This window comes from Harpia harpyja, chromosome 2, assembly GCF_026419915.1.
Source record: "Harpia harpyja isolate bHarHar1 chromosome 2, bHarHar1 primary haplotype, whole genome shotgun sequence".
Classification (NCBI taxonomy): Eukaryota; Metazoa; Chordata; class Aves; order Accipitriformes; family Accipitridae; genus Harpia; species Harpia harpyja.
Window position 1 is genome coordinate 90,493,391 of NC_068941.1, and position 14,484 is coordinate 90,507,874.

Genomic DNA, 14,484 nt, shown 5'->3' on the forward strand with positions numbered 1-14,484 from the left:
CTGTGTGTGCCGGTGTAGCTGTTCCGTGCCTCCGGGGATACGTGTGTGTGTGTGCGTGTGCGTGCGTGTGCGGCTGTGCCGCGCCGGCGGGTGTGCACACACACGCGTGTGCAGGCAGCTGTGCCCCGCGGGGGGTCTGCGTGTTTGTGCATCGCTACACCACGCCGCTGGGCGAGTGTGCGCCCGTGCAGCCCCGGGTGCCGGTCAGCCCACGCTGCGACGGGTCCGGCTGAGCCCGGGTCCGCCCGGTGCCCCCGGGGCGTGCGGTGCCCCCCGGGCGCGGCAGCTGCAGCTCCCGGTGCCGCCGTGATTTACAGGCGCAGGCCCCGGTAATGTCATTTGCCCCAGACCGGTGGCGCCAGGGTGGCCGGGCGGCCGCCCTCCCCCGCCGGCCCCTGCCCCGGAGCCGTGACCCGCCGCCCCGAGCCGCTGCCCGCCTGGGAGCTGCGACCCCCAGCCCCGGAACCGCCGGGACCGACCCGCGGGGCCGCCCCACGGGCCGGACCCACCGCTCGCGGCGCGGCTGTCGCGATAGTGGCCGAGAGGCCCGGCCCGGCCCGGCCCGGCCCGGCCCAGCCCGGCCCGTGCTGCTCTCCGCTGGCGGTTACCGCCCGCCGGGGCCGAGCCCGCCCCGAGCGGCACCGTCGCACCCCGCGCCCGGGACCCCGGCGGGGCCGTAGCCGGGCCCGCTCCCGCGAGCCAGGTACGAGCGTCCCGACGGGGCCGGTCTGAGCTCCGTGTCCGGGGAACGGCGGGTCGGGGGGACCGGGATCCGTGCCCCCGGGACGGCGGGTCCCTGGAAAATGGGGTCCCTGCTGCCGGGAACGGCGGGTCCAGGGGAAAAGGGATCCCTGGCCCGGGAACGGAAGGTCGGCACAACTGGCGTCGGTGACCCGGGAACGGCGGGTTCCTGGGAACCGGGGTCCGTGCTACCGGCAACGGCGGGTCAGGGGGAGCGGGGTTCGTACTACCGGGCAGGGCGGATGGGTCCGTGCCCCGGGACCGGCAGGTCGGGGGAACCGGAATCCGTGTCCCCGGGGGCGCGGGTCCCTGCTCCCGGGAACGGCGGATTGGTCCGTGTCGTGGGAACGGCGGGTGGGGGGAAGCGGGCTCCGTACCACCGGCAACGGCCGACGGGCCCGTGCCCCGGGGCCGGCGGCTCGGGAGAACCGCGGTCCGTCCGGGAGCGGCGGACCGGGTCAAACCCCAGGGCCGTGTCCCGGGAGCGGCGGCTCCGCAGCCGCGAGGTCCGTTCGCTCCGCGGCGGGCGGGCTCGGAGGGATGGGGCTCGGTGCGCCCGGACAGCGGCGGCTCCGGGGGACGAAGCCTGCGCGCCCCGGGAAGCGGCAGGCGCGGTGCCGGCCCGGGAGCCCCGGGATAACGGCGCCGGGGCCGGCGACCGCTGCGTGCGCCCGGGAGGACGGGGCGGGGGGTCCCGGTTGGGCGCCCCGACGCCGCCGAAGCCTCCGACGGGGCTGCGGGCGGAGCCGGGGCCGCGCCGCTGCCCGGTATCGCGGCGGCTCCGGTGGGCCCCGGCGCCGCCCCTTCGTTGCTGCCGGCCGGGGGACGTCCGGCGGCTGCCCCGGCGGCGGGGAACCGGGCCGGAGCGCGGCGGGGGCGGGCGGAGCGCCGTGCGCTCGGGGCCCGACGGGTCCTGCCGGCCGGCCGGCCCGGGACCGCGGCGGTGCCGGTGCGGGAGCCCCGGCAGGGCGGAGGCGCGGTGCCGCGGCGGAGGGGAAGGGGGACGGGGGGGGGGGGGGAACGGACGCGGTGGGGGGCGGGGCCCCGGGATGCGCGAGCCCCCGCCCCCGGGGGCGCGGGGCTGTCAATCACGGGGCGCGGCCGCCAATCAGGGCGCGGGCGGCCGGGATTTTGGCAGGTCCAGATGGAGCGGGGCAGAAAAGCGCGCGCCGCCGGGGCCCGCCGCGCACCCGCGCTCCCGCGCCGGGGCCGCCAGCAGCCGCGGGCCATGCCCCGGACCCGGCCGCTGCCCCGGACCCGGCTCCAGCCCCGGCCCCAGCCCCGGCCCCGGCCCCAGCCCCGGCCCCGCCGGGCCCGCAGCGGGCGCCCCGAGCCAGCCGACCCCGCTCCCGCCCCCGCGGGGGGCCGCCCGCCGCCGCCCGCCGCCGCCGCCGCCGCCCCCCCCCCCCCGCCGCCGGCCCCCGGCCGCCGGCGGCCCGGCCATGCCCGCGCCCCGCCGGCTCTGAGCGCGGCCGGGCGATGGAGGCGGCGGCGCTGGCGCGGGAGGGCGGCGGCCAGGGCCCCCCGCCCCACGAGCCCATCAGCTTCGGCATCGACCAGATCCTCGGCGGCCCCGAGCCCGCGGGCGGCGGCGGCGGGGGCCCGGCCCGGGCGGCGGGGGAGCCCGACTACGGGCTCTACGGCGGCGGCTACGGCCCCGCCTGCTCGCTCGGCTCCTACAACCTCAACATGAGCATGAACGTGAGCGTCAACGTGACCCCCGCGCCCGCCGCGCCGCCCGCCGGGGTCATCCGCGTCCCGGCGCACCGGCCCGCGCCCGCCGCGCCGCCCGCCGCGCCGCCGCCGGTGCCCGGGCTCTCGGGGCTCACCTTCCCTTGGATGGAGACGACGCGCCGCATCGCCAAGGACCGGCTCTCAGGTGAGCGCGGCGGGCCGCCTGCCGACGGCTACCGACGGCTCCCGGCGGCTCCCAGCGGCGCGGCGGGCGCGGACCGGGGCCGGCCGGGGGGCCGTGCGCTCCGCCGGTTCCCGCAGCGCGGGGTCCTCGTCCCCCGCCCGCCCCGCCCCGCCCCGCCCCGCTCCGATCCGCCGCCGTGCCCCGGGCCGGGCTCTCGCCGCCGCGGGAAGCGGCCGCCGTCGGGGCTGGCACAACCTCCGGCAGCTCCACCGCCGTCCCGCTCCGGTTCCCGGCGGCTCCGGGCAGGGGCCAGGCCGGGCTCTGGCTTCGAGCGGCGCCCGAGGGGTCCCGCTGGGCTCTGGCCTTGGGCTCCGCTCCCGGTCCGGTCCCTTCCCCGGGCCCGGCGGACTGGGTGCCGGCCCCGTCCCACCCGCAGCGGGGAGGCTGCCGGGGGCCGCGGGGTGCGGGGTGGGCGCAGCGGCTGTGCTGGGAGTGGGGTGCAGGGACCCGCCACGGGGCTGCAGGGCGAATCCCCCGGGCATGCGGGGCTGGGGTCGGGGAGCAGGTGTCCCTGTCCCCTGTGCCCCTGGGGATGGGGGCAGGAGGTGGGGGGTTCCTGGGGGGCCCGGCTGTGAGGCACCTAGGGATGGGAGTCAGGGACCCGCATGTGCAGGGACGGGCGCAGGGTGTGAGGTGCCGGTGCCGGAGGAGAGGCTGGGGCCGGTGCGTGCCGGGGCTGCGGAGGATGGGTAGTGATGCAGGTGTCGGGGAGGCGGTGCTGGGTCCCGGTGCTGCCGATGGGGCCGGGGGCTGAGCGCCCATGGTGGGGGCCGGAGCACCCACTGCTGGGGCAAGGTTGCCGGTCGCTGCACCCAGAGGAGAAGGTGCGGGGTGCTGCGGTTGGGGTGCTGGGGAGCTCTGGCCTGGCTCGGCTCAGCTCGGCTCCTTCCCAAGATGGCGGCGCTGCCACGTCCGCAGCGCACGGCTCCATGCGGGGACGAGGCTGGGGGCCCCAGGGGGCTGGGGGCCAAGCGCTGGCTATGGGGGCTGCTGGGGCCATGCGGGGCAGGAGGCCGGGGGCTGCGGGGGCCCAGCCCGGGCGCCAGCATAGCCGGGTTCGCCTCCCGGCCCACCCCGCCATCCCAGCGGTGACAAAGCACCGACCCACGCAGGGGTGGTGGGTGACGTCCCCGTCTCCTGCCTGGCGCCAGCGGTGGGTGGACGGGGCGGCCCCTCCCCGGCACGGGGTCTCCCAGCCACAGCCATCACTCAGCGCCACCGGCCTTGGGGTGGTCTGCGGGCTGTCGGCATCTGTTCCCGGTGAGGGGCCGCCCCATGCGGGGAGGGGGCGCGGGGGCCTCCGTCCCCCCGACTGTGCGGCTCCACCTGCGTCAACCACGTCCGCCCCCGCCGGCGGGCAGGCTGGCCGCCTGCCCGCACTGCCTGCCTGGGTGCTGGCGAGAGGGAGGGTCTGGCCTCGCGGGGAGGCTCCGCTGGGCGCCGGGCTGTCCCTGGGGCTGCTGCGGGGTCTGCCCCACGCCCCAGTGGCATGGGGTGCTGGGGCCCCATGGCGGTCCCGTAGGCCCAGCCACGTGCATCCTTGCCTGTGCAGTGCTGGCACCGGCGAGGGCCGCAGTGCCACAGGGCTGTGGTTTGGCCGTGGGCTGCCACCGGAGCAGGAGGGGAGCGGGGGCTGGGTGCTGTGCCCCACCAAACTCTCACCTTCCTCCACGCCGCATCGCTTCCCTGACGCTCGCTGTGGCTCCAGCTGCATCCAGGGCTGGGATGCGGCACACCGGCCTCGCAGTCCCTGGCTCGTGCCTCAGCCACGCAGGGACAGCCCCTTCCCCAGCCCCTGGGCAGCTGGCGGCAACCAGCCAGAAGCTGCCGGCACATGGAGGGAGACGCCGGCCACCTCCCGATGGCTTTTGGGGCCCTGTCCCCTCCCCGGGAGGGCTGGGAAGCCCCGGCAGTGCCGTGGAGGCTCCTCTGGGGCTGCGGCAGGGCTTAGCACATGGGGAAGGGTGGGTTTGTACTGCCGGGAGCCTTGCTGGCTCCGCGCTGGCGATGGGACCCGGCCTGCCCAGCCCCCCCGCTGCCCCCAGTCCCCACCTGCCGGGCTGGGGGAGCGATGGGGGCCCGGGGTGGGGATGGGCCCTCCCATCACGCCTTGAGCTGCCCTGCGCATCCCTGGGCTGTGGGAGCAGGTGGGGACCACTTGGGGTCTCCTTCTCCCCTCCTCTCTACCAGGCAGCACTGGTGGCCCCCCCGGAGCTCCCCCTCCCCACGGCTCCGAGCATCCCCCCCGGGCTCCCACGCTGCCTGGGCTGTGCCCGCTCCTGCCCTGCCCTCAGCAGGGGCTCTGCCCGGCCCCTGCCCGTGCCACAGCAGTGATGAGCAGGGCGCTCTGCCCGTGGCTCCCCCGAGCAGCCCCTCACCCCCTCTCCGCCCGCAGCTGCGCTGTCGCCCTTCGCGGCGACCCGCCGGATCGGGCACCCCTACCAGAACCGCACGCCGCCCAAGCGGAAGAAGCCGCGCACCTCCTTCAGCCGGGTGCAGATCTGCGAGCTGGAGAAGCGCTTCCACCGCCAGAAGTACCTGGCCTCGGCCGAGCGCGCCACCCTGGCCAAGGCCCTCAAGATGACGGACGCCCAGGTCAAGACCTGGTTCCAGAACCGCCGCACCAAGTGGAGGTAATGGGCCGGCCCCGGGGCGGCTGCTGCAGCCCCCGCAGCTCCGACCTCCTGCCTCCCTCTGGCAGCCACCCCCCACCACAGCTGTGCCCCCCGGGAGAGGCTGGGCTGAGGCAAGATGGGGTGCCCGTCCCCGCTGCATCCCCTGTGCCCAGCTGCGTGAGGCATGGTGGTGCCAAGGGAGGGATGGGCTGCAGGGCAGGAGCTGTGGGGCATCCCTGCACTGGTGTGCAGCAGTGCCGACATCAGGTTGGGCTGTGGGCAGAGCCCACGGGGCATTGCTGCATCAGTGCACAGTGGTGCCGAGAGGGACAGGGCTGTGGGGTGGAGGCTGCGGGGCAGTGCCACACCGGCACACAGCGGTGCCGGCAGCAGGACAAGGCTGCAGGGCACTGCTGGACCGGTGCACAGGGGTGCCAAGAAAGGGCTGTGGGGCAGGGGCTGGGGAACATTGCCGTACTGGCACACAGCAGTTCCGAGAGGGATGGGGCTGGGGAGCATTGCTGCACTGGCACACAGCAGTGCCAGTAGCAGGACAGGGCTGCAGGGGACTGCCGGACGGGTACACAGAGGTGCCGAGAGAGGGACAGGCTGCAGGGCAGAGGCCGTGGGGCAGTTCTGCATTGGCGCACAGTGGTGCCAAGGGACAGACAGGGCTGTGGGGTGGAGGCTGCGGGGCATCGCCGCACCGGCACACGGTGGTGCCGGCGGCAGGACAGGCTGCAAGAGGCGCATGCAGCGGGGCAGTGCCGGACGGGCCGTGTGTGCTGGCAGGAGGCAGACGGCGGAGGAGCGCGAGGCAGAGCGCCAGCAGGCCAACCGCCTGATGCTGCACCTGCAGCAGGAGGCCTTCCAGAAGAGCCTGAGCCAGCCGCTGCCCCAGGACCCGCTCTGCATGCACAACTCCTCCCTCTACGCCCTGCAGAACCTGCAGCCCTGGGCTGAGGACAACAAGGTGACGTCTGTCTCAGGGGTGGCCTCTGTGGTGTGAGGTCCCCGGGGGAGCCGTGGACGTGCCAGTGGGAGCCCGGCGGGGTCTCAGCCTGGCCCGTGGCAGGGAGGGGGCTGCCACTTCCCGGGAGCCCCCCTATCAGCAGCCCCCTCCCTGCTGCGGGCCAGCCACCTCGGGCCCCCCCTTGGCCACCCCGCAGCTCCAGGTGGGCAGACGTGCCCCTGCGGTTGGACTCAAAGCTCTGCCGACCCCTGCCTGGAGCACCGCTGCGGGCAGCCCCTTGCCCGGACCCCCCCGGGGAGCCCAGGGCTGGGCCCCCGCAGCCTGCGGGCCTCTGCAAGTCCAGCCCCCACCCTCCCCAGGGCCCCCCGCTCTGGGGGCAGCTCCTCGGGTGGTCCCTGTTCAGGACTTGCTGCCCACCCATCAGCGGCTGTCCCGGCCGGGCCAGGCCCTGCTCCCTCCGGGGCAGCTGCAGCCCCCTTCCCACCTGGGGTGGGCTGAGCAGGGCGTGGGGTGGACTCCCCCATTCCTGGTGCTGGGAGCCCCCCCCAGCCCTCACTGTCGGCCACTACGGGATCTGCACCACCCGCACACACTTGCCTTACCCTGGTCGGAGTTTGCCAGCTCTGGCTTCCAGCCACGGCCCCCGGGCTGGACAAGGAACCCGGCCCTGTGGCCCCCAGCCCCCCCAGCAGTGGGACAGACTGATGGACTGGGCTCATCCACCCTGCCGGCCAGGCTCCCCGGTGCTCCCAGGCCCTGCACCCACCGGTTTGCCGGCTCCCTGCAGCCCTGGGCCTGGACGTGCCCCTGCAGCACCCCGTGATGAACTCGGGGTGCCCCTGCATGTCGAAGGATTGCACCAGCCCCCCCCTTAGCGGGGCTGCCCTTGCGCCTGCCCCCCCCAGTCTCTGGCTCCCAGGACCCCCTTCACCTACCCCCTGTGCTGCCCAGGGTCAGACTGAACCTCAGTCTGGTGTGACACACTTGTGGGGAAGCAGAAGGGTCTGCTGGGGGCTGAAACCCCCCTCTTCCAGCAAATGTCTGCCCCTGCCCCCCTTTCCCCGGTGACCTGCTGAGTGTCCCCATCCTCGACCGGGGATCCCCTCCCCTGCCCTGCTCCCCCCCAGGGACCAATGCCCTCAGCCCCACACCAGCTGGGATGGGACATTGCCCCCCCCCCCCCGCCTCTCCCAGGCTCTGCCAATGTGGTGACCAGTCACTGGGACCCCCACCTGGGCCAGCTCCAGTTGGGGTCCCGGGTTGATGATGGAAGGGAGGGGAGCAACAGCGACGACCCTGACCCTAAACTTGACCTTGACCCCTGCCCCGTCGCTGTCCTTGGTGCTGGGGGCGGCAGGAGCCTCCCCCCCCCCGCCCGCAGCCCAAAGGGAAGCCCAAAGGGCTGCGGGCGGGGGATGGGGGGGGCAGGCACCTGCCGCCCCCCTCCCCGTTGCTACCGGGAGGAGGCGGGCAACCGGTGCCGGTTCCTCATCGGCGGGATTGGCTGCGGTTCCGTGACGCGGCCCCGTTTTACCGAGGGGGGGTGTGTGTGTGTGTGTGTGGGGGGGGTGGAACCGCTGCGGCGCCGCCGCAGAAGCCGCCGGGATGAGCGCGGCCGAGGGCTGGCCCCGGTACCGGTGGGGCGGTGGAGGCGAGGCGGTGCTCCGTGCCCGTGCCGAGGCTGCCGGGTACCGGAGGCTGCTGCGCGCCCGGGCTGCCGAGGTGGAAGCGTTGCGCGGGGCCGTGGGCGCGTTGCACCGGCAGCTGGAGGGGCTGCGGGACCGGCGCAGCGGGGAGCTCGCCAAGTACCAGGTGTGGGGAGGGGGGGGGGGTCCCGGGTGGTTTGGGAGGGGGCGGATGGCTGGGTTGTGGGGAAGGGGGGGCGGATGTTTGGGGTGGGGGAGCCCAGGCACTGGGGGGGGGGGTGGACACCCAGAGGGCTGAGGAGGGGGAACAGGGGTCCGGGGGGGGGGGGCGGGGGTCAGCAGGGGGCTGGGGGTGAGGGGGTACAAGCGGGGCAGCGGGACGGGGGACGGGCTGGGGCCGGGGAGGGGGGTGGGTTTCAGGTGGGGCTGGGAAGGGGGGGGTGTCCGTGCGGGGCGGGGGTCGTGCCGGGGGGCCCGGTCGGTGCTAACGGCCCGGTCGGCAGGAGCGGGTGGCGGAGCTGGAGCGGGAGATCGGGGAGGCGGAGGCGGAGATGGCCCGGTGCCTGCGGGAGTACCCGGCGCTGCTGCGGCTGCGGATGGCGCTGGAGGCGGAGATCGCCGCGTACCGGTACGCGGGGCGGGGGGCGGGCGGGGCGGGCGGGGCGCGGGGCTCAGCCCGGGCCTGTCTCTTGCAGGGAGATGCTGGAGGGCGAAGAGCTGCGCCTGGGCTGCCTGGCCCCGCCGTGACGGGACCCCCGGCCCCGCTGCGGGACCCCGCGCCCGGGCCCCCGGGCCCCCCGACTTCTGCGCCTCGGGGTCCCCTGAGCCCCCGCTCGCCCGCGCCCCGGGACCTCTGCCCCTGGATGCCCAGGCCGTGGGACCCCCGGACCCTCTGGACCCCTCTGGACTCCTGGAGCCCCGGTCCTTCTTGTCCCCCTGTGCCATGCCCCCCCTTCCCCCCCTCCCCCGGACTCCTGGGACCCCCGGCTACCCGGGCTCCCCAGACCCCCGCCCCGGGAGGCCCCGGCCCCCCAGGAGGGCAGCGCCCACGGGGCTGCACACTCTCACCAGCCTCTCTGGAGCAGCAGCGGGGTTGGGGTCCCGGCCCCGGCCCGTGCAGAAGCACCTCAATAAAGCCCCGTGGCATTACCTGGAGCCGGCCCGTCTGTGGTGGGGGGGCAGTGTCCCCCGGCCGGGCCCTGCTCGGGGGCACCCCGCTGCACTCTCGGGGTCTGCGGCAGAGCTGGGGCGCGGGGTGGCTCCGTGGGAGCCTGGATGCTGGGGCCATTTCCCGTGGGGGCTGCCTGGCTGGGGGGCATTGGCTCCCTCCCGCCTGGCCGCAGCCCCTCGCCCCCAGGCTGGGCACCCCACGGGGATGCTGAGTGAGGCATAACGTGGGGGCCTGACCACGGACACATGGTGGAGGGGCCTGTGCCCCAGTGGGAGCTGAGCCTCCTCAGTGCTGGGGGGTGGTCCCTGTCCCCCCCCACCGTGGCCATGTCCTGCCCTAGAACCGGTGCTCCTGGGGTCAGGCAGGGATCCTGCACCCCGGAATGTGGGGATGGGGTGCTGCCCCCCCCCCAGGGCATGCCCCCTTGGTGTATGGCAGCACGTCCCTGCTGGGGCGCTGCCCCTGGGGCTGGGGATGTTGCCCCACTGCAGCCCCCAGAAAGGAAGCAGATATGGGGGGGTTGATGAGGCATAGGGGGGTTCAGGGTGCCCATGTGCCCTGACAGACAGTTGGGCAGGGCTGTGGGGACCCCCCACCTGGGCCAGGGCCACGTATGGCCACTGAGCTGGGCTGTCCCCGGCTGGGCTGGAGCATGTGTGCACATGCGTGTGTTACATGTCTATTATCAACCGTGCATAAGGACCCCACGGGCCGAGCCTGGCAGCCCAGCGCCGGCAGGGAGCGGGGGCCCCTCAGGGAGTTGTGGGGCAGCAGGGGCCTTGCACAAGCCTGTGACCCCCTGCGGGGCAGCAGCCAGTCTGGGCACCTGGAGAAGAAGGGCAGAGCAGGCAGGACCCCTGCCTGTGGTGTGCCCAGCTGGAGCCTGCGGAGGCTGGGGGCCCAGCACCCACCGCCCCACAGAAAGACTAAACGAGGTTTGTTGTAGTAAAGCCCAGCTCTTTGACAGAAGTAAAAATCCTCTTCCAAATCATACAAGAGAATGGGAAAGTTGGTGTTGGGTGCCTATGGCCGCCACACCTGAGGGGTGCCCCCCAGCCCTAGGCGTCCCTGTGCACACGGAGGTGCAGTGGGGTGGGAGATGGGTGCAAGGGGGAAGGGGGTGTCCATGCGTGGAGTCAGCGTGCTTGGAGCCGGTGCTGCTGGGCTGCATCGACATCCTTCCAGGCGCTCCAGGGGCTCCAGGCGTGGTTGGCGTAGGGGTCCTGGCAGCTGATGCGCACCCGCCGCATGCGGTCCTGCAGCTGCAGCTCCTCCACACCCTCCACGTACCTGTGAACCTGCAAAGCAGGGCAGGTCACTGCCTCGGGGAACACCCCGGCACCAGGGTGGGGGACAGCTGGCACGGGTGCTGCTGGAAGCAAGGCTGCAGGGAAGGTGGGACAGGGCAGGAGCAGGGCTCGGCACTGGGGGCTCAGGAGTGGGGGACACCAGCACCTCCCCGACCCGGGCAGTGACGCTGCCTTGCATGGGCAGTGCTGGGGTGTGGAAGCAGAGGTGACAGCCAGGAGTGACAATTCACGGAGAGAAGCAGCATAGCGAGGAGGGGGCCATTGCTGAGCCCCCAGCAAGTCCCTGTTCCCAGTGGCACCCCTGGGCGGAGGGAAGAGCCCAGGCTGGGGCAGGGTGGGCACTGCAGAGCGAGGACATAGGGTGGCACGCGCAGGGGCAGGCTGGGCACGGGCATCCCGCAGTTACCTGGGTACCGTTGGGGAGCTCGTACTGCAGCCGGTAGAGCAGGGCGAAGTAGGACTTGGGGAGCGGCCAGGAGGCTGGGGGGGCCCAGGACAGGTGGAACTGCTCCCCCCACTGCTGCACGGTCAGATTCTGTGGCGGGTTGGGCCGCACTGCGGGCAGAGCAGGGCTCAGCACGGGGCAGTGCTGCCTGGCCCTGGGGCCGAGCGCTCCCACAGAGCCTCCAGCGCCCCGAGGATGCTTCCCAGACCCCACTGCCACCGGCCGGAGCTCACCGATGTCACGGATGAAGAAGTGGATGGAGAAGTTGAGATAGGAGGTGTCTGAGAGCCCCTCCAGCTGTAGCTGCAGTGGGTGCAGCTCCTCGGCGAAGGGACAGAAGGAGGGGTCTGCGAAGCTGGCGCTGAACCAGCCGTGGTGGCCGGCTGCCAGCACCCACTTCCCCAAGGAGCCATCGCTGTGGGGGGGAGGCAGGCATGAGGGCTGGGTGGCCAGGGGGCCGGACCCAGGTTGGGGGGTCCCTGGGGCACCCACCTGCGTGTGAGGCGGGCACGGAAGACGGCGGAGCGGGGGCCATTCCAGGAGCAGCGGAAGGAGCCGTGATAGGACTCAGCCTGGCAGGAGACATTCATCCCCTCCTCGCCTGGGGGGCCGAGGGGCGACAGGTCTGGGGCTGCACAGGGCCGGGAGCGGTGCCCCTTCTCTATACAGCCCAGGTGAGGCTGCCCCCGTGGCTGGGCTCCCCCCGGCCCCGCCTGGTGTGTCCCCATGGACTGGGCATGAACATCTGCAGATGCACGAGCATCACCTGGTCCCCAGCCTGCCCAACTCCCCACATCCCCTGCCTGCACCGTCACCCCCATCCACCTGGTCCCTCAGCCCTGGCTCCCCCCAGGCCATGCCAGCCCTCTCGCACCCAGCCCCACATACGGGTGCCGCTGACCACCACGTAGGTGGTGTCCAGCAGGACGGTGCCAGCCCAGCAGCTGTAGTTGCCGGCAGCCGGCAGGTCCAAGCCGAGGATGGTGAGAGTCTGTCCCTTGGCCACAAATTCGGCCATGGGCTCCGGCTCCCCATTCTGTGTCCAGGTCACTCGCTGCTCCGAGGTGTTGCATTTCACCACCACGTCCCCATTCAGTTTCCCCACCTGAACTGGAGATGAGAGGCAGAGGCTGGGGTCAGAGATGGGCTGTGGTGTGGGCAGCCCGTCCCTCACACCGTGATGGGGCTGGGTGCCCCCTTGTCCCAATACACCACATCCATCCTTCCCCACGGTCCCCCCCAGCTCCCTCACCCCATGTCCATCCCCCCCTGCATCCACCCCCCCCACCCCATCACTCTCATGCCCATCCTCTAACCTCCCCATCCCACCAGAAGAGCTGCCCCGACCCAGGCTCATGGTACCCCATACCAGTGGGATGCAGGATGTGGGTGCTCCCTCCAGCTGCTGTGTGGGTCCTGCACCCCCCCACACCCCCCGGGGAGCCTTCCCTGTGCCCAGGTGGGGCAGGACTCACACTTTGGGGGGAAGGCAGTCAGGGCGTCCGCAGGAGTGAGGCACAGCACCAGCCCCACCAGACCCAGCATCTGGGAAGGGAAGGGCAGCAGTAGGGGAAGGGGAAGGGCAGCTCTGTCCCAGGGAGGGAGGCCAGCCGTACCCCCGGAGAAGGGGAGCTGCCGGAGCTGGGATGCAGCCAGGAGGACCAGCGAGGGCAGAGCCCTCAGTCCTGGGGCGGCAGCAGGGTCAGGCAGGATGGGGAGCAGTGCAGCAGCAGGGGAGTCCTGCATCGGGCCGGCAGCCGATGTGACACCCCAACCCTTTCCACTGTGGCCCTGCCGGGTCCCCGCCCCGGGCAGGGGGCTGCAGTACCCGCCTGGAGCAGCACCTTCCCAGGGCTCCCTGGTGCCCAAACCCTCCCAGGGCCACAGTGCAAGCACTCCCCCCCGGCAGCTCCCGTGCTGTGCCTACCTCGCCGCTGTGGTGTGCGCTGCTCCAGTGGGCTCAGCATGGGCTGGGGGCCGGTGGGTGGCTGGGTATATACTGAGCCAAGACCCCGTGGGACTGCCCCAAGGTGAAGCCAAACCACAGAAGCATCACAGTTCTCAGAAGAGGCAAAAGCTGTGCTGGCTGGAATTGTGAGCTAGGACCCATGCTCAGCCCCCAACCCACCCAGCCCCAGCCTTACTGGGAGTCACCACGGGTACTTTCCAGGCCAGGGGGCACCGGGGACCTGCTGTCCTGCCCCGACCATGGGCATCGCTGGGGTGGCGAGGACAGGTCCCCTCCTGGGAACAGCTGGGTGAAGGGGCAGCGCTGGGCACCTGGGACGGTGCCAGAGCCCTGGGTGCTCCCAGCTCCCGCAGAGCGGTCCTGAGCCCCAGGACCGGCTGAGGGTTGGCACATCACAGCGTGCCACACGGAGCACCCACAGCCCCCTGCTGCGGGGGGAGCCGGGGCATGGGGAAGGGACCACCGAGGTCCAGCAGCGCCTGTCCCAGGGGTCCAGAGAGGGGCAGGCGCGGTGCCTGGCCCTGGCTGGTTGGGCTGCGGTGGGTCCCCGAGGAGCAGGTCCCTGCAGAGGCTCCGGGTGCTGCACCCAGCCAGGCACGGGCTGTCTCACCCCTTCCCTCCCCTCCCAGGGCTACTACGTGGCTGCCCTGGCTGCTTGTCCCGTGGGATGCTGTGCCGCGACGGGGATGCGGGGGCAGAGGCAGCCACCGCTACCAGCCTCCCCTTCGCCATCACCGCAAGCACCAGCCCAGCTCCGCTGCACTGCCGCCTCCACTCAGCGCCTGCGCCCACCCCGGCCCCCACCACCTGCAGCCCCAGCCCAGGCAGAAGGGACGAGGCAGCCCCTCCACCCCAGGGGCAGGCGGCCCCCGGCCGGGGAGGGTGGTGAGGCGCGAGTTGCACCCGGTCACGTACTTTCTGGGGTTCCTAGAAAGCGAAGGGGAAGTTTGGGCTCCAAGGAGGCTGTGGGGAGGCCCAGCCCTTACCTTTCTGCCCGACCTGCAAGACGCTGCGGTCGGGACAGGGTGGAGGAGCCTCCGCGCCCCTTCCCGGGAACAGCAGAGCCCCCACGCGTGGGCTGCGGAGAGGGAAGGGGGGAGACGGAGGGGGGTCAGCTGCTGGGATGGAGCAACCCTGTGCCCAGGGGCTGGAGCACAGCACCCGCACTGGGACCCCGGGCCCCCCCAGGCAGAAGCTCAGCCCTTGGTCGTGGTGCCAGGGAGCCTTGAGAGAAGTGAGACTTGCTGGAAAGCTGGATGGGACCCCAGGGCAAGAAGGGGGACCCCGAGGACGGGGAGAGAGGGGAGCACCTCGTCCCAGGGGAGCACCCATGTCCTGTCCCGTCCTGGGGGGAGCACGAGCTGGCTGCACATCCAGACTGGCGCCTGCTCCCCTGCCAGCCGCAGCTTCCCCTTTGCTTCTGCGGAAGAGCATGCGACAGCAGAGGGGAAGACCCAGCGCAAAGGCCAGGGCTGCCCCTCAGCGCGTCCGCATGACCAGGGCAGCGGCACGCTACCCAGAACCAGAGCAGGGGGGGTGAGCAAGACCAGGGATGCCTCATGTTCAGAAACTCCCCCCATAGAAGGGAGGCTTGGGGACGGGACAGGACACAGAGCTGCCCCACAGAGGTGGAGGGGCTGGGGGGAGCCCTTGCCCCACTGCAGGCGGGACCCCAGGGTGGGATGGAGCCCACAGT

The 14,484-nt window shown here is 73.1% G+C and overlaps 3 protein-coding genes across 3 annotated transcripts; 2 read left to right on the top strand and 1 right to left on the bottom strand.

The window, feature by feature from the left end:
- Positions 1-2,153: 2,153 nt before the first annotated feature.
- On the top strand, positions 2,154-6,288 carry TLX2 (T cell leukemia homeobox 2). Its single transcript, XM_052811381.1, has 3 exons — positions 2,154-2,620; positions 5,055-5,292; positions 6,067-6,288. Exons 1-3 carry the CDS (start codon positions 2,221-2,223, stop codon positions 6,281-6,283), a joined length of 855 nt encoding a protein of 284 aa, XP_052667341.1. The 5' UTR covers positions 2,154-2,220; the 3' UTR covers positions 6,284-6,288.
- Positions 6,289-7,719: 1,431 nt separating this feature from the next.
- On the top strand, positions 7,720-9,042 carry LOC128152774 (alpha-internexin-like). Its single transcript, XM_052811390.1, has 3 exons — positions 7,720-8,059; positions 8,397-8,521; positions 8,589-9,042. The coding sequence occupies exons 1-3, from the start codon at positions 7,853-7,855 to the stop codon at positions 8,638-8,640; spliced, it is 384 nt and encodes a 127-aa protein (XP_052667350.1). The 5' UTR covers positions 7,720-7,852; the 3' UTR covers positions 8,641-9,042.
- Positions 9,043-10,165: 1,123 nt separating this feature from the next.
- On the bottom strand, positions 10,166-12,664 carry LOC128152778 (interleukin-12 subunit beta-like). The gene is made up of 6 exons (XM_052811404.1): positions 12,295-12,664; positions 11,708-11,929; positions 11,312-11,420; positions 11,053-11,234; positions 10,781-10,929; positions 10,166-10,362 (listed from the first exon to the last, which is right to left on the bottom strand). The coding sequence occupies exons 1-6, from the start codon at positions 12,563-12,565 to the stop codon at positions 10,201-10,203; spliced, it is 1,095 nt and encodes a 364-aa protein (XP_052667364.1). The 5' UTR covers positions 12,566-12,664; the 3' UTR covers positions 10,166-10,200.
- Positions 12,665-14,484: the final 1,820 nt, after the last annotated feature.

Bases quoted from the DNA above. Each gene is read 5' to 3' on its own strand.
- TLX2 (XM_052811381.1), top strand. From the start codon at position 2,221: ATGGAGGCGGCGGCGCTGGCGCGGGAGGGCGGCGGCCAGGGCCCCCCG. The intron at 2,621-5,054 runs GTGAGCGCGGCG...CTCCGCCCGCAG, and splicing joins CGCCAAGGACCGGCTCTCAG to CTGCGCTGTCGCCCTTCGCG. The intron at 5,293-6,066 runs GTAATGGGCCGG...GTGTGCTGGCAG, and splicing joins AACCGCCGCACCAAGTGGAG to GAGGCAGACGGCGGAGGAGC.
- LOC128152774 (XM_052811390.1), top strand. From the start codon at position 7,853: ATGAGCGCGGCCGAGGGCTGGCCCCGGTACCGGTGGGGCGGTGGAGGC. The intron at 8,060-8,396 runs GTGTGGGGAGGG...CCCGGTCGGCAG, and splicing joins GGGAGCTCGCCAAGTACCAG to GAGCGGGTGGCGGAGCTGGA. The intron at 8,522-8,588 runs GTACGCGGGGCG...TGTCTCTTGCAG, and splicing joins GCGGAGATCGCCGCGTACCG to GGAGATGCTGGAGGGCGAAG.
- LOC128152778 (XM_052811404.1), bottom strand. From the start codon at position 12,565: ATGCAGGACTCCCCTGCTGCTGCACTGCTCCCCATCCTGCCTGACCCT. The intron at 11,235-11,311 runs GTGGGTGCCCCA...TCCCCCCCACAG, and splicing joins CGTGCCCGCCTCACACGCAG to CGATGGCTCCTTGGGGAAGT. The intron at 10,363-10,780 runs GTAACTGCGGGA...CCTGCTTTGCAG, and splicing joins AGCTCCCCAACGGTACCCAG to GTTCACAGGTACGTGGAGGG.